This window comes from Arvicola amphibius, chromosome 7 (assembly GCF_903992535.2).
Source record: "Arvicola amphibius chromosome 7, mArvAmp1.2, whole genome shotgun sequence".
In the NCBI taxonomy this organism is placed as follows: Eukaryota; Metazoa; Chordata; class Mammalia; order Rodentia; family Cricetidae; genus Arvicola; species Arvicola amphibius.
In genome coordinates this window covers 77,349,265-77,375,610 of record NC_052053.1, presented here as the reverse complement: position 1 = coordinate 77,375,610, position 26,346 = coordinate 77,349,265, and the positions used below count along the sequence as shown (strand labels likewise).

The window sequence follows — 26,346 nt, the reverse complement described above, 5'->3', positions numbered from 1 at the left end:
TCAATAATACTTTAATGCCAGAAATCTGGTCATGGGAGGAGAAATTTGGAGTAGATAGTTCAGTGGGGATGTGTAAGAAGGTGTTTCTTGTTCTTATGCAAACCAAGCCACAGAACAGCTAGCTGCTCTACCAAGTGTATACCTAGACCTAGACTGGTGCCTAGCTCTGGACAAGTAGTTCATCATGACAAGGTAACACTTGGAGGGCAAAATGTCAAGACCGAGGTGTGAAAATCAGTTGTGTATTTGTAGGACTGGGCTGACTGGGACTATCAACATTTTGTCTGAACTGGGAGGGGCCCTTGGAGATTATTGTGGTATAGACAATAATTTTGTGTAAATATTTCAGAATGATCATTGAGGTAATATGATAAATCACAGGAGCGAAACTGCACGTAATTGGATGAATCTTTTTGCCTTTAATACTGGGGGCAACCCCAGGATCCAGACTTGAAGGAAATGTTGGCATTGATTTTTTTCCTGCTTCACTGCCTTAGGCTTTGATTTTGCAGACCTTACTTTATTTCCTCCTGCTCTTCCTCCTGGTGCTCCAACTCCAGCCCATCTCTCGCTATGTCCACTTTCCTCTCTCTGATGTTGCCTCTAATTTATTTCCCCCTCCTCTATTTTTGTCCTATAAGACTTTTAGGCTTCTTGTAGTGTCTAGTTCAAATACATTTTCCTCTCTTTTATCTTTTCAAGTTCCTTATATGAGAGCTTGGAAGGTTACTTATGTGTTTAAACCCTATGTGTTTAGCTAAAGTTTGTTGGAAGTTAGCTATGTTCACTTGTGTATATATTATGTGTGGCTATTTTGGTGCTATGGGGACAGAGATGGGTGGTTGGAATAAATAGTCTACACAAACTAGATCATCTATGAAACCTGCTTTCAGATCCCTGCCTTTGCCTTTAAAATGGTATCCACATTGTCTCATTATTTTGTGTGTTTCTTTGCAGATTTGTTCTTCAAGTTATAAGACCATTTATTATTTTTCACCTAATGAAACTTCTCCCACTTAATATATTGCTTGCAGTGTTAAGCATTCAATACTGTATGAATTTCATCTGGTGAAAACTGAAGATAAGGCTCTGAATTATGATATAATAGCAGTCATAACAGTAACATTTCTGCCCATTAGAGCTTCTTACCTCTAAGTACTGGTGCATGTCTAATAACTTAGTCAAATTTTGAGGGTTTTCAAGAGTACCTGAAAGGGAGACTTAAATATTTCTAATCTATCAGAAGCATATGACCTAGATAGATATATTTAAAGAATTGGTCAACCTCTAAAGAGCCATCTAAAAACTAAAAACATAAAATTAAGCAGGCAGACATGTTACATTTCAAACTGACTTTGATTTAAAAAAGCATGGCATATGATGAATGAAAGAGAGAATTAGAAGTTTCCTGGGCCTGCTGTCTGTCTACTTAAATTGAAAATGTTAGAACTCTTCTGCTTATTCAGACCTCAGACACCTTATTGTTTTGCTTGTGATGACCCTATCTTCATTCCTACGTGGCTCCCTTGAAACCCAAACTTAATGTTCCTGGAGATCTTACTCCTGTCACTAGTCCTCTTCCTGTCACTGTTATCAGACATTTCCATCCCTGTTAGTCTAACACGGACATTTTTCTTCCATATGTGTATTAGTTTCCACGTGGTAATGTGAGCAACTAGCTCTAAACTATATACTATAACTATATGTTATTCTGTTTTGTCTTTCAGATGACAGAAGTCAAACTATACTTCCTTTAGTGAAATCATTCTGTGAAAAATCTTTTAAAGCAGATGAATCCATTCTTATTTCTTTATCTTTTCATTTAGGAAAGCTCTGCCATGGACTCTATGGTATGTTTCATAGGGCTCGCAAAACTAGCTGTTTTTCTTTTTTGCTCCTACTCCTTTCGTTTAGCTCTTTACTCATAGCACTTGTTCTCAAGTATGTGAAGTCTTTAGAACACATTTAGAAACGGCATTTTCACGAATGGAACCTTATTTGAAAGAGTCAAATAAGCATAGCTCTTGGAATTTCTGGGCATGTTGCATGTTTAAGTTGGAGTGTGCTAATAGAAGATCAGGTATGTTAACTGTTGGTGTGAAGTGAAAACAATTTTAAAAACCTTTATTGTTTTTGTTTTTTCGAGACTGTGTTTCTCTGTAGCTTTGGAGCCTGTCCTAGAACTGGCTCTGTAGACATGGCTGGCCTTGAACTCACAGAGAGCCGCCTGCCTCTGCCTCCTGAGTGCTGGGATTAAAGGCGTGCATCACCACTGCCAGCAATAAATAAATAAATAAATAAATAAATAAAGCTTTTTCAACTAATAAATATAGCATGTGAATAGTTCAGCTTAGAATGTAGATCAATATCTAAGAGTTTAGGTATTTGAGAATATTCTTAGTTTACTGTAACCATGTAAAAATTGAGCTGTTTTCTAACACAATAACATTTTATATGGATTGCAGACAACTAGTAATTGAAAAGTGTTTTACAATATTCCACAAATCCTTATTTCTATGAGAGCTGATGAATATGGAGTCATTAGGTTGATAAATAGTATTCTAATCGCTGTGACATTCTCCAGACTAAGTTCTTAGGTTCCCTCTTGTAGATACACATGTATATTTTTCTGCAGAGACTTTAAAACATGTACCATAAACAAACAGCAGTATTGTAAGTACAATCCTGATGATGATATCTTAGTTCTCTACAGTGTTAACTAATGTAGACATGATTCTTGTTTTCTGTAGTTTATGTTTTTTAAATTAAAATATTATTTAAGTGAGCACAAGGTGAAAAATACGACCTTTTAGCTTTCTTCAGAGTAGTTCTTTGCTCATTGCTATAATTATGAGCCATCTGTAAACATTTTGCTTAAATATTTTGTTCTAAACATGTTTTATTGCACTTTGTGTTTCTTTTTTTAAATTTCTGTTTGCAATTGAAATGTTGGACACAGGTTTCACATTTAATGTTTTAGGAATTTTCACTCCAGATCAGCACTTGAGATTTTTGGAATTTTATAAGAAACTTTGTACATTGGGTTTGCAACAAGAAAATGGCCACAGTGAAAACCAGATTCCATCCCAAACTGTAGAGCAGGAGAAGAAATACACCTCAGTACGGAAGAACTGTGCTTACAACTTTCCGGTAACAAATACTTGTTTGTACTTATGGGCTGTGAAGATTATGACATTAAAATATAAGCGCAGAATCCATTAAAATATTTACATGCTTGACACCTGCTGTTTAGCGTTGTATCTAAATATATAGGAAATATGAAACAAATATTGGCAGAATTTATATTTCCATATATTATGTGCATGCATTTGGGTTTATAAACAAAATTTTATTAAATATGCTTAATAGGATGATTTCAGTTTTAGCAAAATGATTATATTAGGTATTGATGCATGTTTTTCTCTCCTTCCCATTCATTTCCTTCCACCTCCACTAGGCCATGATTGTTTTTGTTGATCCTAAAAACTTCCACATGGAACTCTATTCTACATTCTTCTGCCTTTGTCATGACCCTGAAGTACCAGTCAGATACACTATTGCTATTTGCTTTTATGAAGTAAGTCTGAGAATGAATTCCACGGTACACATGTTGATTCTGTCTGTATAATATATTAGATGCTGTTTTAATATTCTGTATGCTGTATTTACAGACTTGTTATAAGATAGAGATCCCATAGCTCTTTCATGCTATAGTTTTAAGTCTTATTTTTGAATTCCCATAATTCTCTTCTCTTTTTAGTGTGTTTACAAAATCCATTTACATAAATACATTATATTCATTTACTCATTAACCTATTTTTCAGCATATTTAAACTGAATCCTTAGTTTAGGGCAGACACGATAGCTAAAATTTTATATGCTTTGTGCTTTTTGTACTTTGCCCTTATGTTTAAGTAGTTTTAGGGTAAATGGAAATTTGAGTAACAAATTGTTTACATTTATTGTTTTTACCGTAAATGAAATATAATGAGCATAGCTTTTAGCACATTCCATAAATTATGTACAAAAGTAAACCAAACTTTTGTGGTGAGCATAATTGATGTTGAAATTAGGGGCCTGTTTCTTAGAAGATGGTAGTAAAAACACATGTATGTAGCACAAGCCAGGCATATGTTCATTCGTCGTCTAGTTGCTATGACAAAATACATGACAAAAGCAGTTTAAGAAGGAAGGTTTCCTTGAGCTTACAGGTCAGGGCACATTCCGTCATGGAGGGAGCATGGGCAGGAAACAGAGAGCACTGAATGCTGCTTCACAACTTGCTATCTCATTTTTATTTAGTCCAGGGTCACAGGCCACCGGATGGTGCTGCTCATAATTAGTGTGTCTTAGTTTGCTCCTCTAATAAGTACCACGACCGAAAGCAACCTGTAGGAGAGAAGGGTTTATTTGACTTACACTTCCATATCATAGCCCATCATTAAGGGAAGTCAGGGCAAGAACTCAAGTAGAAGCTCAAAGCAGAAACTCTGGAAGAATGCTATTTTACAGGCTTGCTCTGTGACTCTCTCAGCTAGCTTTCTTACACAGTTCAGCCTGGGCTATCTCATATCCACCATCAATAAAGACAGTGCTCCACAGAAATCACCCAGTCTAATCTAGGCAATTCCTCAGCTAAGCTTCCTCTTCCCAGGTGACTCTGTGTTGAGAAAGTTGACAACTAAAGCTAACTAAGACATTGTGGGTCTTCCCACTTAAGCTATTCCAATTTAAAAATTTCCTCACAGATGTATGCTGAAGTTAGTCTGCTGGTGTAAGTCAAGATTCTGTCACATTAACAGTCAGTATTAACCATCACAATATATAAACTATAACTTTTTGATTCAAAATAGTTACGTAACAGCCTCTTTATATTGATATAACATCTTTTCTTTCCTTGTAAATGGTACGGTAATTTCTTACTGCCAGTAAGAATGTTTCATCATCTTCCTTGCACTCTATCCCACGTCAAAGCACCACTAGATTAGCTGAGAGAATGAAGGATATTCATAGCATCATTATAAATGTTATCTAAGATTCTTTGGGATGTTGAGTTGTATTCTTCTTTAAAATAGCACTTTACTGGGGCTAGGGAGATGGCTCAGTGGCAAAGTGCTTGCCTGAGTGTGAGGGTTAGTTCAGATCCCATGTAAACCTTGGTGGGCATGGAAGCCTGCCTGTGATCCACGCCCTCAGGAGGCAGAGAAAGGGCATCTCCAACGCAAGCTAACGAGCTAAAATAGCTCAACCTGGAGTCCTAGGTTTAAGTGAGAGACCTTCAATATATAAAGTGGAGAGTGATCAAGGAAGATACCCAATATCACCTTTATGTGACCACATACATGTGAATATGCACACACACATGCATACTCCCAAACACATGTAAAAATGAATAGCAATGAAATAAAAATGTAAAAATTACACTTTTCTGACGTGGATGAAATCATAGTACAAAGTCTAGGAAATATTCTTCTTAAATGATATGATTGTTTAAAATAATCACAATGTTACACAGTTGTATCAGCTCTGTAAATTAACCCACAAAAGCTTGCTTTTAGAGGAGGAAAAGGCAGAATATGCTTCCGGTGGATCCTGCAGGTTATTTGTTCATTTAGGTTGGTTTCCATGCAGTCTTCTTAAGACTGCATGGGAGTCGAGTCTGAGAATATCTATGCAAATGTTAGTTTCTCTTATCTACTTTGTTTAACCTTTGATTTTAGTTATATTTCGTAGCAGACAAAGCAACACACACATCAGTATTTCTGTAATAGGAGTCACTTTGGAGATGGCTGTTCTATATATTTTATGGATGTCTAGTTTTTATATTTTCACAATGTGTGTGGGCTAAAAGAAATGTTCAGTTCCCTAAAATAAAGGGCTTATTTTATTTTGCCCTTTAAATAATGAAAATTCCTAGTGTATTTACAAATTTTCTAATCTAGTGTTAATGCTAGATTTGATAACTGCTAAATTCTAACTTTATTCTTATTTTTCAGAAAATGCCAGTTTGAAAATATTTCTAGCAACTTAAAAACAACCCAAAGCCAAAGATTTTAAAGTACTGTCTTTATTCAGGCATCTTCCCATCCCAAACCCCTGTAAACAAAACTGACTCAAGCCCACTATAGTATATATTCTTTTCCACCTTTAAAAATAGATGAACTCCCCTTTGCAGACTGAGTTTATTTAGAGGAACAGAACCTAGAGCATTGATCTAGACTGACTGTGACTCTGTCAGATCCTCTCAGACCGAGGACAGTCTGACAGGGCTGAGGAAGACTGTTCGCAGTTGAGAGTTATGACACCCCAGTGGCCTCCAATCCAGTTTCTGTCTTTGAGAACCTTAAGTGGAAATGAATGCCTATATATCTCAGGTATTCTTTGATTGTTCTAAGATTTAAAGTGTGCGTAATGGTGCCTGTGGGTTATTATGGACTGTGAAGAAGCTCTAGCTCTGGTAATCTTATCCTTTGTACTTTCTCTCCCAACTATGCACATCTCGCCCTGTGGCCGTCCATACTAGCATGTTAGGAAACAGACCTATGCAAAACTCAGTTTACTAGAAATTAACTTTATATTTATGTTGTAACTTATTTTTAGGAGGAATGTTTAATAAGAATGTAGCTTAAAATATGTATCTTAACTTTATATAGTCTCAAATCTGAGAGATCTTATTGTTGTATTTTAGGTATCTAAACTTCTGAATTCTGGTGTATACTTAATACACAAAGAACTGCTAACATTATTACAAGATGAATCACTGGAGGTAATATAAGTCCCCGCCCTGGGGTTTTCTTCTTTTGTGGTGAGCCAGACTGGACCAGTGCTTGTGTCACAACATCACTGGGAGGTCTTGGAAATCAGGACTTCCAGGACATCTGCTTTTAAAATGGAAGTGTGTGTTGTTTATTAAGGAAAAATAGGAAGTGCCAACAAGTAGACAAGAGAGGACCTTTAATTAAATCATTGTTGACATTTTGTTACATTTTTCTCTTAATAGTGTTGCTTTTTTTCCCCTGTTCACACTTGTAATTCATACCACATTTTGGATTTTTGCTCAGTATTGTTTCAGAAGTATTTACCTTGTACATATACTCATAAAGATACTGAAATTCTTCAATCTGATGCTATGTTTGGCATATTGTATTCACCAAAATGACCATTAGCCTGAGAGGACTTAGTTCATCACATGATACTTGAGGGTGCCACCTGATTTGATAGTTTTGAGGATATTAGTCTTCTCCAGTTTAGACAAGTAGATGCCACAATTTTTTTAAATAGAAATATACCTAATGTTGCTTGGTCAAAAATATTTCTGTTTATAAATTGAAGTGTGGAGTTAACTAATTTAGAAGACAGATAATAACCATTATAAATGTAATCAATGTCTCTTTAAGGTACTAGATGCTCTTATAAATCACCTCCCGGAAATCTTGGAACTTATGTCTATTGGTGGAGAAAGCAGTATTCAAGAAAATAAGGTAAATCTCATTTTTCAGAAAAGTTACAAGTCTGTGATCTTATTGTATAGGGTGATTGCGAGGAAACAGTGAATGTGTGAGAAGCATCAAAATAGTGCTAGCTGTTGTGCTGGCCAGTGTCAGCTTTCTGTGCATTTGTCAGGACCCAGGAATGGCTGGTAGTGCATCCATAGCTGGCTTTAAACTTTACACAAGGGGTCTAGAGAGATGGTTTAGCAGCTAAGAGCTCTACTGCTCTTGTAAAGGCCTGGCTTCCATGCCAGCATCCTTATTGGGCACCTTATGATCACAGGTAACTAAGTCCTATTTCCGAAGGAATCTAATGCCCTCTTACAGCCTCCTTTGGCACTGTATTCAAGTGTACCATCCCCCATCACCATACACTTGCACACAATTTAAAAATAAAAATAAATGTATATAAGCAAGTTTGTGTGAGTGTTATGCTATAGAAAGGAAGCACGGGTTACTTTCATAGCTCTGAGCCATATTTGGAAGCATTACTGTGAGACACAATTAATTTGAAACACCTCAAGCTCTCAATTTTTATCCTGTTATTAAGGAATTTGAAGGCCCAAAAGCTATAGGCACCCACATACCTGTATTTTCACAGATGGTGAAACTACGTAGGAACAAAATCTTCCAAGTTACCAGCTCCTTTCCCCTCAGGCTATTTCCTGTGCTTCTGCTATATGGGTGACACACTGAAGTGGGTTGAGTATTTGAAAACTTCTAAAGAAAGGCCCTTTTCAAAAACATTAAGCTTACTGGTTATTTACAATAAATTAGCAACTAAATTAAATAGTACTTGCTGCATAGCCATGTCTATGCCTATGAAAGCTGCCAGTATAAACTGCCCTCTGCAGCTATTATGTAGTAGTTCCACCTACCACACAATTCTTATTATTGCCCTTGGAATTTATATTCATATTTTCAGTATTAATGTTTATTATAAGCCTAACAAGTGGGACAAAGGGTAGGAATTTAGAAGGTCAAAACTTGCTCAGAGTAATATGTAAGGGTTTTTGCACTAGTTAGTATAGGTGCCTTGGTAAACAACCGAGGGAGAATAACAGGTCCATGCTCTAGAGATTTAATTTCCTGGTGTCATAAATTTTACTCAAGAATTTTTAAAATATTTGTTTCTGTCTGGTAACTACGTCCCAGTAACTGCTGAGATGGTTTCTGAACTCTGAAGTCCTTTGGTTTATGTTTACATTATAGGCTGCAGTTTGGGATTTAGTCACCATCACCCTTCTATTGCTTTCCAGTTGTCTTCTCTGCCTGACTTGATTCCCGCACTCACGGCTGCTGAGCAGCGAGCTGCATCCTCTCTGAAGTGGAGGACCCATGAGAAGCTGCTGCAGAAATATGCCTGTCTGCCTCACATTATATCAAGTGACCAGATTTATTACCGTTTCTTACAAAGAATGTTCACCATCATGATGACAAATGTGAGCTCTGAATTTACCCTGATGGTTTTGAACTTAGGGATAATTTTGTCATTACCAAATTCTTTACCTTTTCAAGATACATGAACCTTAGTTCCTGTCAGCTTGGAAGGGCAGCATCTCCACAGGTCCCTGAGGAGGAGAGTCAAGTCTCCTCTGCTTCTCTGATTTACTCTTTACTCTTCCACCATTAGCTGCAGGGAGGTATGAATGGAACTCCATTTACACATACTCTTTGTCCACTACCAGAGGAGTGTGGTTAGACTCACCTCACTCTTTTGTGTTGTTTTCAGAAGCAGTGCATGGTAGCACAATCTGTCCTCAAATTTATTACATAACTGAAGATGACATTGATCCTCCTGCCTCTGTCTCCCCGATGCTGGCCATAAGTGTGTGGCACCATACTTAGTTTATGTGGTGATGGGGACTGAACTCAGGACCTCATGCATGCTAGGCAAGTACTCAGCATATTGAGCTATATCTCTTGGAGTTTACCGTAGACTTGTTAACAGTACTTCTGGAGATAAAGGTTGACAGGGCTCAGTAATGTCAACTGCAGAAGAACCTCTGCTTTGCTCTTTCTTCTGAATGTACCCACAGTGTCAGCATCTCACATCTGTCAGGCCTTTATTCCCAAGACTCCCCAGCAGTCCCTGTTAGTGTGCATACTGTGTCTTTTAAAGGTCCTACGGACAGTTGCACTGAAAGTATGGATGCCTTAGTGTACACAGCCCATTCAAGTGAAGGTAGTAACAACTTGAAAACAGCTATATGAGAACCTCATTGTTCACCTTTTACAACACTTCCAGGAAGGACTCTTTAGCCTGTAGTCCACTGTGCATGCACGATGGCATCCTAAAAACAGTTTTGAAAGTTGTTTTTACTTTTTTATTTTTGAAAAATCTGCAACTACTGGGGATGTAGCTTAACAACAGGGCACTTGAATCATGCATAAGGTCATAGGTTCAATTTCCTGTAACAGGGCAAAAAACAAGCAAACAAAAGCTTACATATGTTTCTCCTTTACAATCTGAACTGAAGTATCTTAACTTTTCATTTCATAAAAGAGAAATGAGGAATCCAAGAAACATCTCCAAAATTCCAAATCAGTTTTAGTTTCAAAGATTTAGAAAGGAGAAAAATATTACTGGTATTATTTTCAACTTTAAAAAAAAAGAAGCACAGTATATTACCTACCACCTAACAAGTTCATCACACATAGCAATGGAAATATGAGGAATTAAAGGTTGTGCTATAGATATAATAATCTTAAAAAATGATTTGTTAAGAATAACGTCTGTCACTTTTACATTTATTTGTTTGTTTGTTTACTGTGTGTGCATGTGTGTATGTGTAATGGCACACAGATACCATGACAATTTATGGAAGCTGTTCTAATTGCCCTTATCATTGATTTCTGTCCCAAAATGATTATTTGCCTTGCATTATAAGACACATTACACGAAGCATAAACTGAGCATATTTTCATATGTCTTGAACATATGGATTTGAAAGTTTGTCATACTAAACCAAATGAAAGAAGAGAGGAACAGACTTTTATTTAGTTCACTGTCTGAAATCCATTTAAGCCCTATTATATTTCTGCTTATGTGCAGTTCTTAAATTTTTAGTTCTAAACCATAGCAAATACTGTCCTTTTGTATCCAACAGTTAACAATATCACATAACATAGTGCCCAGTATAATGGACACTTGTGTAGATGGAAAAGGGCACAATCAGCACTGACTTTACACTACACAGCTGTGGTTACCTCTCAGAGATTACCACTATAGTAGTCTGGGTGTTAGGTGAAGAAATATTATAATATTGATAAGTATGTCAGGATGGTGAACATGAATTTACAACAGAAACAGTATACTTGGGTTACAGATTTTTCTTTAAGGTATTGGATTTTTCCCTCCAATTTCCAGTAAAGTTTACTGGTTGAATTCATTTAGAATCAAGGTTCTGTACAGTGGTATAATGAAAATCTGAAGGACAGAGGGTTTGGAATACTGGTTGTAACATGGAGTCCTGCTAGTTGGGGTTTCTGTCCTGCCCAGTTCCCACAGTTGTTAGGTCCCAAAGAAGATCACACAGAGAGTCTACATTAATGATAAACTGATTGGCCATTAGCTTAGGCTTCTTATTAACTCTTATAACTTATGTTAATCCATTATTCTTATCTATGTTAGCCACATGGCTCAGTACCTTTTTCATCGGGGCAGGTCACATCCTGCTTCTTTGATGTCTGGACAGGACTGCGGGAAGAACTTCCTTCTTCCTAGAATACACCTGTTCTCATTGCCCTGCCTCTACTTCCTGTCTGGTTGTCCCACCTATACTTCCTGTCTGGCTACTCCCCAGTCAGCGTTTATTTAAACATAACTGACAGAATACAGAATTGTCCCACACTATTTCCTCTTATTTTTTTTAAACAAAGGAAAATTTCCATAGTCTATTTTTTGGGAATGTGGGCGTAGTATTCTAGGCTACTTCTTGCTGGTTGGGAGTGCTGATAATCTTATGAGGACCTAAAGAAAATTTGAATTATGATCAAGTCCTGTCTGGAGTATCCTGTGAGGCTTGATAATCTCAGGCAACAGTCTTGAATCTGTTCTGGATGTAGAACTCAGACATCCAGGCCATCTGTTCCTACTAGAGATTTCTCAGGTGGTCTTCCTTGATCAAACCTGATTTTTCTTAACTCAGAATGAATCCACAGCCTCCCATTTCCTGTGGAAACAAAAGCAAAATCTTTTCTCCAAAGTAACATCCCTGTTGACTTCAATTTTGAAGTCAAGGTATTTTCAAAATACCTATCTTGGATTAATTTAGCAGCATTTATAAGCAAATATCTTTTAGCAGCTGTTGCTCCTTTCTCAGCATTCAAACATTTCAAAGAGAGCATAATAACATACAGTATCCATATTCTCTGTGTGTTTTCCATCTTTATGTGGCTTTATTTTAAACTCTATTTTTTAAATTTTAATGTTTGGCTTTTTGAGACAGGGTTCTCTGTGTATCTTTGTCCTGGAACTCACTCTGTAGACCAGGCTGTCCTTGAACTCACAGAGATACACCTGTCTCTGCCTCCAAAGTGCTGGGATTAAAGGTGTGTACCACCACACCCAACTACTCTCTTTTTTCTTTTAAGGACTTTCATCCTTTTCTTTTCTCTCCCAAGCCAGCATATATTTTTAACACACAGTAAACCATTTAGAGGTTTTCTTCGTCTTTGACTCTATCTTTACTGTATATCTCTCTCTTTTTCTGACCATGTGAGAATTTAATTTACTAAGCAATATGGGTAGGATTAAAGCCGTGGCTTTGACCGCTGGACCCAGCCCATTCCTTAGCTTTCTGCAATTCTAGCCTTATGGCAGAGGTACCGGCCAGAACCATTTTTATTGCTATAATTCTACAGTGTTTCAAGGTCCCTGCCAACAAGCAAGCTGCAGCAGTGTGCTCATAAACAGTACTCAAATGCTCTGTAGTCGGACCACCTACCTCAAAGAGTCAGAGTTTGCCTTGGCAGGACAGCCCAGAAAGCCAGCATTTTAAAACAGCACAGCTTTTTTTCCTGCTATCTCTGAAAACCAAAACACATGCGGTCACCTTTTTATCATCACTAAGTGTTTCTTGGCAGGACCTCTTAAAAGAGCTACAAGGCTTTACAGCTAAAGCTCAGTCAGGAAGCCTCTCTTAGATGAGAGCGTTTGGCTTGCCTCTAGCAAGCAGAGAAGACCCGAGAAATTGCTGCTTTACTCTATTCTTTTCTGTCTAGAATTACTTTCCAAGCTCTCTCAGGTTTTATGTGGATGCAGTTGTCCACATGGGTGCCATTTTGTAACATGTGGGCTGCTTTATTGAGGTTCCTGTCCTGCCCAGTTCCCACAGTCGTTAGGTCCCAAAGAAAATCACACAGAGGTCTACATAAGTTATAAACTGATTGGCCCATTAGATCAGGCTTCGTATTAGTTCTTATAACTTACATTAACCCATTATTCTTACCTATAAATGGCTTATACATGGCTCAGTACCTTTTTCATCGGGGCAGGTCACATCCTGCTTCTTCGGTGTCTGGACAGGACTGCGGGAAGAACTTCTTTCTTCCCAGAATACTCCTGTTCTCATTGCCCTGCCTCTACTTCCTGTCTGGTTGTCCCACCTATACTTCCTGTCTGGCTACTGGCCAATCAGTACATTTAAAACATAATTGACAGAATACAAAATTATGCACACCAACTGGTGATGCTATCTGTCAGCTGGCTGAGTCCTTTTGCTCTGCCTAGTAGCACTCTCTAATATTAACACCTTTGAGGAGTGTTTTGGTACCTTTACCTCCACACTGACACATGTTACAGCTTTTGTGTGGGCATAGGAAATTGAGCTTCCTCAGCCCTGAACAGTGAATAGCATTGCACCTCCTGGGCTTAGATATTTAGTCTCCAGCCCTAGATAAGATACCATCACCCAAATTCTTCAGCAATGTACTTTAACATGGGCTCTCTAAATTTCTGCTTTAGAAGTGGCACGGTTTTGGTTTTGTAATTGGCACATGGCATACTCCTGGAAATGTTTGTTGAATGTGTAGAAATAATATTCTGTTGACCAAAAGGATTGGTGGCTGAGGAACATGTCATTTAAGATGAGCTGGCAGGGAAATGATAATCAAACATGGGTAATTTGGATGTGACTATGCAACTGAATTAGCTTTTGATAGGACATTTTATTTCCCTGAGTGACATTAGCATTAGGTAACAGAGATCTCCCAGAAGGGTGTGAGCCCAGAGTTTGAAAGATAATGAACTCTTTTCATTTAGCCAATAACTAATTGATTTGGTGGAACTAGTTGAGGACGTATCTTAGGGTAGTGTAATTATCTTTCCTATTTTATTTCTTTAAGAATGTCTTACCTGTCCAAAGAGCAGCTGCACGAACTCTATGCATTTTTCTACGCTATAATCGTAAACAAGAGCAGAGGCATGAAGTCATTCAAAAATTAATTGAACGTAAGTAATCATTTTGGAAAAAAATTACTGAAGTAGTTGACCTTAATTATATCTACAATGTATTACATATCATTTTTTAAAGATAAAGCAGGCAATATCTGATATGTGCTTTTAGTTGAATTTTATATGTTAATTTATCTTGGAAATCTTTATGTCATGGTCAAAATTTTCATAGATGAAGATAGTATTTAATCAGAGCCCTCTTTTGTGAATTCCAACACTTAAGAAATTTAAATACATAAATGTATGTTTAAAGGCTAATTTCTACCTTAATGAAATAGCATTTGCAACTAAAGCACAAATAGAATATTTTTTAAATCTAGTAATTTACTTTATAATGCTGTTTTAAATATTAATTTAATGAACGAAATGTGGGCTTATAATTCTTTCTTGAATGGTGTTGACAGCTCATATTAATGTTAATAGTGAGCTGTGATGATTTGACTATTTAGAAACTAGGTTAACATATGCAAATTTATTGTGATTTGTTAAGGGCTAAACATCATGGCAAAAATCTTTAAGTTGTTAATTGTGATGGCAATTATATATAGTTGTTTAGTGAGCTATTTAACTATTGAACATTTGCCTTGACTATAATTATGCTTAAATATTTTTTAATAAAACTATTACCCAGTACAGACAAGGAAGAGGATTTCCTGACTACTAGAATTCACCATATTAATCATGAATCACCACTTTTCAGGGGGAAAATGCTTCCATAAAATTCTATTTAAGAAAAACTGTGCTCAGTATATTTTGATTTTTCATTTTATGGCCTGTTTTAATTCTGTTTTCATTTTACATTGGTAGGGACTTAAATTTAGGGTAAGTCTCATTGTAAAGATTCTGTTTGGTTTTAAGTATTAAGAACTTTGCCTTTACACAATTATGTGAAAATGATCTAAACCATTGTCAATAATTGTGTTTACATATGATTTTATCCATGTCAGACACTTTTAAGGAGACAAAGAGAGAACAATTAGTTTAGTTTGGAAAGACTTGGAGCGTTTGCAGATTGCATTTGAATTGTTTTAAGTATGTACATTCACTCAGATTGCTTTCCAGGTTTCAATAGGACACTGTCAATGAGACAGGGTACTCAGCATATAGGGAAATGGTCAAACATAGTAACGCTAGACATTCAGTCATCACAGTCCATCAGTGCTTACTGGAGTTTATGCAGTGTTAATAAAATCCTTTCCTAGTTTTTGATGTGTAAACCTTCTAGTCTACAAACCTAGAGTATGCAATGACTATTTTCCTCTTATCTATTATATTTGTTAAATAAGTTACAGGTAGAATGAAACTTTGCATACATTTTTTATATTTAGCTTTATAATATTTAATTTCATGTAGGGAAAATTAGCTTATGGTATTTTTGTTGTTTGTAGAGTTGGGCCAAGGAAAGAGTTATTGGAATAGACTTCGGTTTTTGGATACCTGTGAATTTATCATAGAGATCTTTTCCAAATCATTTTTCTGCAAATATTTCTTTCTACCTGTTATTGAACTAACCCATGACCCAGTAGCGAATGTGAGGTATGTATCACTCTGCAAGGTTTGAAAATACTGTGTTTCTCTTATGTCCTTTGTGGTAAATGTTTGCAAACTCTCTTAATTAAGTCAAGTAAGGAATTAATGCTTACTTTCAGTGTCTTAGTAATTGTTTTTGAAGATTGACTTAACAGCCACACATTTATGGGATCCAGCATGGATAATATATGGATATGTAGCAATAAAAATCAGGCTAGTTAGCATTTTTATCTTCCTTAAATATTTGTCATTTTTATGTGCTCAGAGCCTTCAGACTGGTCTTTTATTTATTTATAAATTATATAATGAGTTGCTATGAACTGTAGTTATCCACTATATTGCAAAGGCTTCAAGATATTCCTTGTATATTAACTGAAGTTTTACATCCTTTGCACCTCCTTCCAACCTTCCTTTCTCCTACCCTTCTACTTGTTGATGACCACCATTCCATTATTCACCTTTTTAGCTTCCACATCTAAGGAATCTAAGGAGCAACATACAGTACTCTGTGTTTACTTTATTTCACTTTATGTAACACCTTCCTGTGCCCTTTGTGTTGTAGTAGTGTTTCATTCTTTGTTAGAATTGTGTCTATATACCATATTTTCTTTACCAGTTGGTGGATAGCTCAGTTGGCTTCATAGCCTTGTTAGTAATAGTCTTGGGATAACAATCTCAGTCTCTTAATTGATGTCGACACCTTTTGTCTTACTGAATTGAGCAAGCACAAATCAAAGCCAGCCTGCCAGTCTGGCTGAGTAATTATTATTAATATGATAAGATCCTTTAAAAGTATTTCTTACTAAAAGCTATAGTCCTTATTTCAAGAACGTTATAATCTTGTTGGCCCATGAATCAAAATGTTTTCTAGATATGCTTTGGGTAATAAAGAGTAAATTGTGTGCTTCTCTACATAAATGTTTCAATATTAATTTACTGCATTTAGACACCATCAAGGCTAGAAAAATCCTGTATTGGTATTCTGAGGACCCTTCTCCCCAGTGACCACAGTGAAGTCATTTCTCCAGACGGGACTTGAGGGTTATTAGTTACAATGTTCCCAGTATCTGTGCTGAGCAGTGGTTGAGATGGAGATCATTGGTGCATAGTACTGAGAATCCCAGAGAAGAGCTTCTTCACTTTTTCATATGCACAGAAGCAAGGGCTACTGTGTAGAAAAAGCTCTCAGCTAAGTATCTGCCAAAACAGCATCCTGGAAACCCTGCAGTGGCACTTAACTGCCTCTAGATTTGCAAAAAGAAATACAGAGCATTAACCTGGAGAACACACGATGAACAAATCAGTCTAGCAGCTTTAAGATAGACAACTGCCCAACTTCTGTCCCCGGGACTAGCCTAAAAAGAAGGAAAGTTGGAGTTTAACAAAGCAGAACATGTCATTGACAACCTTCTGGGAAGGCTTTCTTCACTCTCTTGGATCTCTGCTCACCTCCCTGGCAATCCTAAGCCTCCCTGTTTCGTCTTAGTGGATCTGGACAATGGTAGAGCCTTAGCATGTTTCTCCCATTTCTCTTCTTCTCTCACTATCTTTATTATGTTAACAATCTCTCCATTCCCTTGCCTAAACTATCGTTTTTATGCATTCCTGACTTTATCTCTTGCAAGGACATCCACTTGGACAGCAGGCTTACTGAGCTAGCTGCAGATTTATAATTCCCATAGAATATCTAATGGGCATCCCAGACTTAATCTGTCTCGCATTCAGTGTCTGCATCTCTTCCTTCTGCAGTGTTCTGCATCTCAATAAGCAACTGGTTCAACTTCCCACTGCCCAGGCCTAAACCTAAACCCCTTTCTCTCCATCTTCCCATCTGCAGTCCCTTTGGCCACCCTGCTGTTCACAAAAGACATGCAGAGAGCAGGCTTCTCTGGGCACCTCTACTGCTCTTGGCCCAACGCACCATTAGCTCTTGCTTAGGGTTTTCTCCATTGCTTCTCTTCCCTCCTTAACCACTTACAGTCTAATCTCAAAAACAGCAGATGATAATTAGGAGAGTTAAGTTAGATCACTATACTCCTCTGCTCATAGCCTCCAGTGCTTCTCATTGCATTTGAAATAGAAGCCAGGCTCTCTACAGTGCCCCACAGAGCCCTGCATGAGCTGGCCCCTTGTCACCACTCAGGTCTCCTATAAGCTCATCTTTGCTATATTCTTTCTCGAGGCTAGCTTGCTAATTCAGAGTATCACTAGGCAAGCCTTCCTTCTTGGCCACAACGCTTTTCCAGACACTTGTGAGAGACTTGTTCCCTGTTTTTCTAGATCTTTCCTTAAATACATATTTTCAGTGAAAACATTACTACTCCAACACTGCCTTTCAGACTGACTCACCACTTTCTGGCAGACATTTTCTTTATATGCATTCTATTTTCCATGTCTCATACTAGAATGTAAATTATTGAAAAACAGAGGATTTTATTGGTTTGGTTCAATTTTGTGTCTTGGTATCCACAATAATGAATGCCTTATAAATAGTAGGCACTCTACACGTGCATGGACAATTGAACTCTGAGATTTTATAAAGATTAAACTTTTTCTGTTGCACATTCCTATTACTGTTAGTTATTATTAAGCTCACTCTAAATGCAGAATGAAACTTTGCTATATGCTGCCCAAAGTGAAATCAGCTCTGAAGATTCCTGCAGACATGCATCTTCTTCAGCAGTTAGAAATGTGTGTGAGAAAACTCCTGTGTCAAGAAAAAGATAAAGATGTCCTGGCTATTGTGAAAAAAGTAAGTGTCCCTCCTGCTTAGAAAGCATGTGTCTTGCAGTAAGGTAATGTTAACTTCAGCTTCCCTACCTTAACTTGATAGGATAACTATCTATGGTAAGAATTAATACATGGCAGGTGTGTTTGCTACTGCTGGCTATACCAGCTCCTTTGAAGGGTGTTCCTAAAGGTAATCATTTTTGTTACTAGCAGTATGAGTTCCTTGTGGGAGAGCTGAGCACCTGTGAGGTGTCTGTGAGCCTGGCTCAAATGATGACCAATACCCCATTCACTAGATTTTATCTATAGTTGTTCTCAATTCAGGAAGTCATTTTTCTAGAAGAGTGAGGGAAAAACCCTCAGAGTGAATCCAGTGGTCTGTTTGGCTTTGTAAAGGCACTAGAACTAGAAACTGGCTGCTTGAGAACATGCTAATAGGTGGTGAAGATCTGACATCACCCAAGCACATCTCTTTCCAAAATTTATGCCATATGATTTTACTTTAGCATGAGGATCATAACAGATGCTTGGAAATGTTTGGAAATGTTGAAAAACTAAGATAGTAAAAAATTTGGGTTAGTGAGATCAAACTTTTAAATGCTTCAGCTTTCAAAAACTGCACTTAATATGTAACTGACACTGTTAGAAGATCAATAAAAAGATTATGAATGGGTGTGACCTTGGAACACAGTTTTTGAATGTTTATTGGTGGTTACAAATTAGCTTATTAATATCATAGTGTAAGCTTTTCTCCTTGAATGCCCCCGGGGAAAGAGCTTCTTTGAGAAATACTTGTTGATTGCATTTCATTACTGTTGGATCAACTGTAATTTCTAAACACTTTCCTTGTAGACAGTATTAGAGTTGGACAGAATGGAAATGTCTATGGATGTGGTGAGTACATTCTACCCTTATAATAAAGAGATACAGTACGCAAGAAGTTGGCACAAATGATTAACAATGCCGTTTTAAATTTTAAACAGTTTCAGAAAAAAAATTATGAGAAAGATTTGTTGGATCAAGAGAAAGAAAGAGAAGAACTACTGTTTTTGGAAATGGTATGTTGCCCCATGTACACTGCTTTCTGACTAGCTTTAGATGGGCTTTGATAGTATACCTAAAACTAATTTATTTCAGTTTTGCAAATTTCCTGAAAGACAGAAGAAAAGTCTTCATTTTCTAAAGTTTTATCTTTTATAAATTGGAAGAAAAATTATAGTTGAGAGTGTTTAGGAAAATGAGTTTTTTAAGTGAAACTAGTGGGTATGCAACCACATGTATTTAGTCTTAGTTGAGACATTCCTACCTGCCCCTGGCAATCCATTCTCAGCATTCATTGAGTAAGTCTCTACCACTATGGTGACCATATTTTCTAGAACTCATGTGGATTTAAATGTCCCTGATGCCAAAGATACAAACTAGTGTTTTGTTTGTTTATAGGCCATCCAATTTTTACATCAAAATTACTTTTTTTTTCTTTTTTTATTGAGCTTTACATTTTTCCCTGCTCCCCTCCCTGCCTCTCCCCTCTCCCCTTTATCCCTCACCCAAGGTCCCCATGCTCCCAATTTACTCAGGAGATCTTCTCTTTTTCTACTTTCTACTTCCTATATAGATTAGATCTATGTAAGTCTCTCTTACGATCCTCTTGGTTGTCTAAGTTCTCTGGGATTGTGGTTTGTAGGCTGGCTTTCTTTGTTTTATGTTTAAAAACCACCTATGAGTAAGTACATGTGATAATTGTCTTTCTGTGTCTCAAAATAATATTTTCTAACTCCATCCATTTTCCTGTGAAATTCAAGATGTTGTTATTTTTTCCTGCTGTGTAGTACTCCATTATGTAAATGTACCACATTTTCCTTATCCATTCTTTGGTCGAGGGGCATTTAGGTTGTTCCAGGTTCTGGCTATGATAAACAAAACTGCTGTGAACATAGTTGAACACATGTCCTTGTGGCACGATTGAGCATCCTTTGGATATATACCCAAAAGTGGTATTACTGGGTCTTGAGGAAGGTTGTTTCCTAATTTTCTGAGAAATCGCCACACTGACATCCAAAGGGGTTGTACCAGCTTGTACTCCCACCAGCAATGCAGAAGTGTTCCCTTTTCCCCACAACCTCTCCAGCATAAGTTGTCATCAGTGTTTTTGATCTTGGCCATTTTTACAGGTGTAAGATGGAATCTCAGAGTTGTTTTGATTAGTATTTCTCTGATGACTAAGGATGTTAAACATTCCCTTAAGTGTCTTTCAGCCATTTTAGATTCCTCTGTTGAGAGTTCTCTGTTTAGGTCTGTGCTTCATTTTCTTTTATTGGATTATTTGCTCTTTTGATGACCAATTTCTTGAGTTTTTTGTATATTTTGGAGATCAGACCTTTGTCTGATGTGAGGTTAGTGAAGGTCTTTTCCTATTCTGTAGGCTGTTGTTTTGTCTTGATGACCATGTCCTTTGCTTTACAGAAGCTTTTCAGTTTCAGGAGGTCCCATTTATTAATTGTTCTCTCAGTGTCTGTGCTGCTGGGGTTATATTTAGGTAGTGGTCTCCGTGCCAATGCATTCAAGTGTATTTCCCACTTTCTCTTCTATAAGGTTCAGTGTGGCTGGCTTTATGTTGAGGTCTTTGATCCATTTGGACTTGAGTTTCATGCATGGTGATAGATATGGGTCTATTTTCATTCTTCTACATGTTGATATCCAGTTATGCCAGTGCCACTTGTTAAATATACTTTCTTTTTTCCATTTGATATTTTTTGCTTCTTTGTCAAAAATCAGGTGTTCGAAGATGTGTGGTTTGATATCCGGGTCTTCTATTTGGTTCCATTGGTCCTCCTGTCTGTTCTTATGCCAATACCAGGCTGTTTTCAGTACTGTAGCTCTGTAGCAGAGTTTGAAAACAGGGATTGTGATGCCTCCAGAAGTTCTTTTATTGTACAGGATTGTTTTGGCTATCCTGGGTTTTTTTTTTTGCTTCTCCATATGAAGTTGAGTACTGTTCTTTTGACGTCTTTGAAGAATTTTGCTGGGATTTTGATGGTCATTGCATTGAATCTGTAGATTGCTTTTGTTAAGATTGCCATTTTTACTATGTTAATTCAGGAGCATGAAAGATCTTTCCACTTTGTGTCTTCTTCAATTTCTTTCTTCAAAGATTTAAAGTTCTTGTCATACAAGTCTTCCACTTGTTTGGTTAGAGTTACTCTGAGATATTTTATGCTACTTGTGGCTATTGTGAAGGGTGTTGACTCTCTGATTTCTTCCCCAGCCCTTTTATCATCTGTGTACAGGAGGGATACTAATTTTTTTGAGTTAATCTTGGATTCTGCTACATTACTGAAAATGTTTATGAGTTGTAGAAGCTCCTTGGTAGAATTTTTGGGATTGCTTATCTAAACTATCATATCCTCAGCAAACAGTGAGAGTTTGACTTATTTTTTTCCAATTTGTATCCCCTTGATCTTATTTTGGTGTCTTATTGCTCTAGCTAGGACCTCAAGAACTAAACTGAATAGATATGGAGTGGACAACCTTGTTTTATTCCTGATTTCAGTGGGATTGCTGGGAGTTTCTCTCCATTTAGGCTGTTGGCTTGTTGTATTTTGCCCTTTTTATGTTTAGGTATGTTCCTTGTATCCCTGCTATGTCCAAGACCTTTATCATGAAGGGATGTTGTATTTTGTCAAAAGCTTTTTTGGCATCGAATGAGATGATCATGTGGTTTTTATTTTTCAGTTTGTTTATATGGTGGATTACATTGACAGATTTTTTAATATTGAACCATCTCTGCATCTGTGGGATGAAGCCGACTTGATCATGGTGGATGATGGTTCTGATGTGTTCTTGAATTCGATTTGCCAGTATTTTATTTAGTATTTTTGCATCAATGTTCATGAATGAGATTGGTCTGTAATTCTCTTTTTTAGTAATATCTTTCTGTGGTTTGGTTATCAGGGTAATTGTAGCCTCATAAAAAGAGTTTGGCAATGTTTCTTCTGTTTTTATTTTGTGGAATAATTTGAGGAGTATTGGTATTAGTTCTTCTTTGAAAGTCTTGTAGAATTCTGAGCTGAAAACATCTGGTCCTGGTCCTGGACTTTTTTTTTTTTTTACTGATGCAAGGATATTTTAATTATGAAAATAAATGTCAAAATTTATTTGATTTATAAACTAATATATCTATACATCTGTTTGCTTAAAATAGGTCCAACCAATTTGGAAGATAAATCCAAGACCGATATTTCAGTTTGAGGAACAATACCTAGGTTTTATTGTATCTTTTTAAAAATTTCTTTTATTAAAAATTCCCATCTCCTCTCCTCCTCCTCCCCATTCCCTCCCTTCCCTTCTGCCCATACCCCCACTCTCTCCCTCTCCAGGCCAAACAGCCATCAGGGTTCCCTTCACTATGTTAAGTCTAAGGTCCTCCCAACTCCCCTCAGGTCCAGGAAGGTGAGCAACCAGACTGACAAGGCTCACACAGAGCCCATCCATGCCATAGAGTCCAAGCCCACCGCCATTGTCCTTGGTTTCTCAGTCCTCCTCCACCGTCAGCCACATTCAGAGAGTCCGGTTTGGTCGAATGTTCCATCAGTCCCATTCCAGCTGGACTTGGTGGTCTCCCGCTAGTTCTGTCCCATCGTCTCAGTGGGTGAATGCACCCCTCATAGCCCTGACTTTCTTTCTCATGTTCTCCCTCCTTCTGTTCCTCATCAGGACCTTGGGAGCTCAATCTGGTGCTCCAATGTGGGGCTCTGACTCTATCCCCATCCATCACCAGGTGAAGGTTCTATGGTGATATGCAAGATGTTCACGAGTATGGCTATAGGATCTGGCCTTTTCCGGCTCCCTCTCCTCAGCTGCCCAAGGAACTAGCTGGGGGCATCTCCCTGGATACCTGGGAACCCCTCTAGAGTCAAGTCTCTTGACAACCCTAAGATGGCTCCCTTAATTAAGATATATGCTTCCCTGCTCCCATATCCACCCTTCCTATGTCCTAACCATCCCATCCCCAAGCTCTCCCCATCCTCCCCTTCACGCTTTTCTCTCCCCATCTCCCCTTGCCCCCACCCCACCCCACCCCCAAGTTCACAATTTTTGCCTGGCAATCTTGTCTACTTCCAATATGCAGGAGGATAACTATATGTTTTTCTTTGGGTTCACCTTCTTATTATCTTCTCAAGGATCATGAATTATAGGCTGGATGTCCATTAATTATGGCTAGAAACCGATTATGAGTGAGTACATCCCATGTTCATCTTTTTGGGTCTGGGTTACCTCACTTAGAATAGTGTTTTCTATTTCCATCCAATTTGCATGCAAAATTCAAGATGTCATTGTTTTTTATCGCTGAGTAGTATATATACATATACATATATATATATATATATATTCCACAGTTTCTTCATCCATTCTTCCACTGAAGGGCATCTAGGTTGTTTCCAGGTTCTGGCTATTACAAATAATGCTACTATGAACATAGTTGAACAAATGCTTTTGTAGTATGATTGGGCATCTCTTGGGTAAATTCCCAAAAGTGGAATTGCTGGGTCCTGGGGTAGGTTGATCCCGAATTTTCTGAGAAATCACCACACTACTTTCCAAAGTGGTTGCACAAGTGTGCATTCCCACCAGCAATGGATGAGTGTACCCCTTACCCCACAGCCTCTCCAGCAAAGGCTATCATTGGTGTTTTTGATTTTAACCAAACTGACAGGTGTAAGATGGTATCTCAAAGTTGTTTTGATTTTCATTTCCCTGATAGCTAAGGAGGTTGAGCATGACCTTAAGTGTCTTTTGGCCATTTGAACTTCTTCTGTTGAGAATTCTCTGTTCAGTTCAGAGCCCCATTTTTTAAATGGGTTAATTGGCATTTTAAAGTCTAGTCTCTTGAGTTCCTTATATATCTTAGAGATCAGACCTTTGTCTGTTGCGGGGTTGGTGAAGATCTTTTCCCAGTCAGTAGGCTGCCTTTGTGTCTTAGTGACAGTGTCCTTTGCTTTGCAGAAGCTGCTCAGCTTCAGGAGGTCCCATTTATTCAATGTTGCCCTTAATGTCTGTGCTGATGGGGTTATACGTAGGAAATGGTCTCCTGTGCCCATATGTTGTAGAGTACTTCCCACTTTCTCCTCTATCAGGCTCAGTGTGTTCAGATTAATATTGAGGTCTTTAATCCATTTGGACTTGAGTTTTGTGCATGGTGATAGATATGGATCTACTTTCATTCTTCTACAGGTAAACATCCAGTTATGCCAGCACCATTTGTTGAAGATGCCCTCCTTCTTCCATTGTGTACTTTTGGCTCCTTTATCAAAAATCAGGTGTTCATAGGTTTGTGGGTTAAGATCTGTGTCTTCTATTCGATTCCATTGGTCAACTTCTCTGTTTTTATGCCAATACCAAGCTGTTTTCAATACTGTAGCTCTGTAATAGAGTTTGAAGTCAGGGATGGTAATGTCTCCAGAAGTTCCTTTATTGTATAAGATTGTTTTGGCTATCCTGGGTTTTTTGTTTTTCCATATAAAGTTGATTATTGTCCTCTCAAGATCTGTGAAGAATTTTAATGGGACCTTGATGGGGATTGCATTGAATCTGTAGATTGCTTTTGGTAGAATTGCCACTTTTACTATGTTGATCCTCCCAATCCACGAGCAAGGGAGATCCTTCCATTTTCTGGTATCCTCTTCAATTTCTTTCTTCAAAGACTTAAAGTTCTTGTCAAATAAATCCTTCACTTCCTTGGTTAGAGTTACCCCAAGATATTTTATGCTATTTGTGGCTAACCTGAAAGGTGATACTTCTCTGATTTCCCTCTCTGCTTCCTTATCCTTTGTGTATAGGAGGGCAACTGATTTTTTGGAGTTGATCTTGTATCCTGCCACGTTACTGAAGGAGTTTATCAGCTGTAGGAGTTCTTTGGTGGAGTTTTTGGCGTCGCTTATGTACACTATCATATCATCTGCAAATAGCGAAAGTTTAACTCCTTCCTTTCCAATTCGAATCCTCTTGATCCCCTTATGTTGTCTTATTGCTATTGCTAGAACCTCAAGCACTATATTGAAGAGATAAGGAGAGAGTGGACAGCCTTGTCGTGTTCCTGAATTTAGTGGAATGGCCTTGAGTTTCTCTCTGTTTAATTTGATGTTAGCTGTCGGTTTGCTGTAAATAGCCTTTATTATATTTAGGAATGACCCTTGTATCCCTAATCTTTCCAAGACCTTTATCATAAAGGGGTGCTGAATTTTGTCAAATGCTTTTTCAGCATCTAATGAGATGATCATATGGTTTTTATCCTTCAGTTTATTTATATAATGGATTACATTGATAGACTTCCATATGTTGAACCAGCCCTACATTTCTGGGATGAAGCCTACTTGATCGTAGTGGATAATTTTTCTAATGTGTTCTTTGATTTGGTTTGCCAGTATTTTATTGAGAATTTTTATGTCAATGTTCATGAGTGAGATTGGTCTGTAATTCTCTTTCTTGGTTGAGTCTTTGTGTGGTTTAGGTATCAGGGTAACTGTAGCTTCATAAAAGGAATTTGGCAGTGACTGTTCTGTTTCTATATTATGAAATACCTTAAGGAGTATAGGTATTAGGTCTTCTTGGAAGTTCTGGTAGAATTCTGCATTGAAACCATCTGGTCCTGGGCTCTTTTTGGTAGTGAGGTTTTTGATAACAGTTTCTAATTGTTCATGACTACCAGGACCATTTAGCTTGTTCACCTGGTCCTGGTTTAACTTTGGTATATGGTACTTATCTTTAAAAAAATGTCCATTTCTTTTACATTTTCCAATTTTGTGGCATACAGGCTTTTTTAGTAAGATCTAATGATTCTCTGAATTTCCTCGGTGTCTGTGGTTATGTCTCCCTTTTCATTTCTGATCTTATTAATTTGCATGTTCTCTCTCTGCCGTTTGATTAGTTTGGCTAGGGGCTTGTCAATCTTGTTGATTTTCTCCAAGAACCAGCTTTTTGTTTCATTGATTCTTTTGATTGTTTTCTGTGTTTCTATTTTGTTGATTTCTGCCCTCAGTTTGATTATTTCCAGTCTTCTACTCCTCCTAGGTGATTCTGCTTCTTTTTTTTTTCTAGAGTTTTCAGGTGTGCTCTTAAGTCTCCAATGAGTGCTTTCTCCGT

General features: G+C 37.5%; 1 protein-coding gene across 5 annotated transcripts in view; it reads left to right on the top strand.

Annotated features, from left to right (window-relative positions):
* Ppp4r4 (protein phosphatase 4 regulatory subunit 4) overlaps positions 1–26,346 on the top strand; it is a 115,229-nt gene that overhangs the window by 68,912 nt on the left and 19,971 nt on the right. For all 5 annotated transcript variants that reach the window (XR_005286105.1, XM_038335706.1, XM_038335708.1 and 2 more), the window contains 11 exons: positions 1,728–1,850; positions 2,981–3,150; positions 3,458–3,577; positions 6,689–6,766; positions 7,398–7,481; positions 8,750–8,932; positions 13,839–13,944; positions 15,336–15,483; positions 18,085–18,229; positions 19,060–19,101; positions 19,191–19,265. Coding sequence is in view for 4 of the 5 variants with exons in the window: in XM_038335706.1 (XP_038191634.1) it covers positions 1,728–1,850; positions 2,981–3,150; positions 3,458–3,577; positions 6,689–6,766; positions 7,398–7,481; positions 8,750–8,932; positions 13,839–13,944; positions 15,336–15,483; positions 18,085–18,229; positions 19,060–19,101; positions 19,191–19,265 (1,274 nt within the window). In the remaining variant the exon portion in view is untranslated. The remainder of the gene's footprint in view (positions 1–1,727; positions 1,851–2,980; positions 3,151–3,457; positions 3,578–6,688; positions 6,767–7,397; positions 7,482–8,749; positions 8,933–13,838; positions 13,945–15,335; positions 15,484–18,084; positions 18,230–19,059; positions 19,102–19,190; positions 19,266–26,346) is intronic.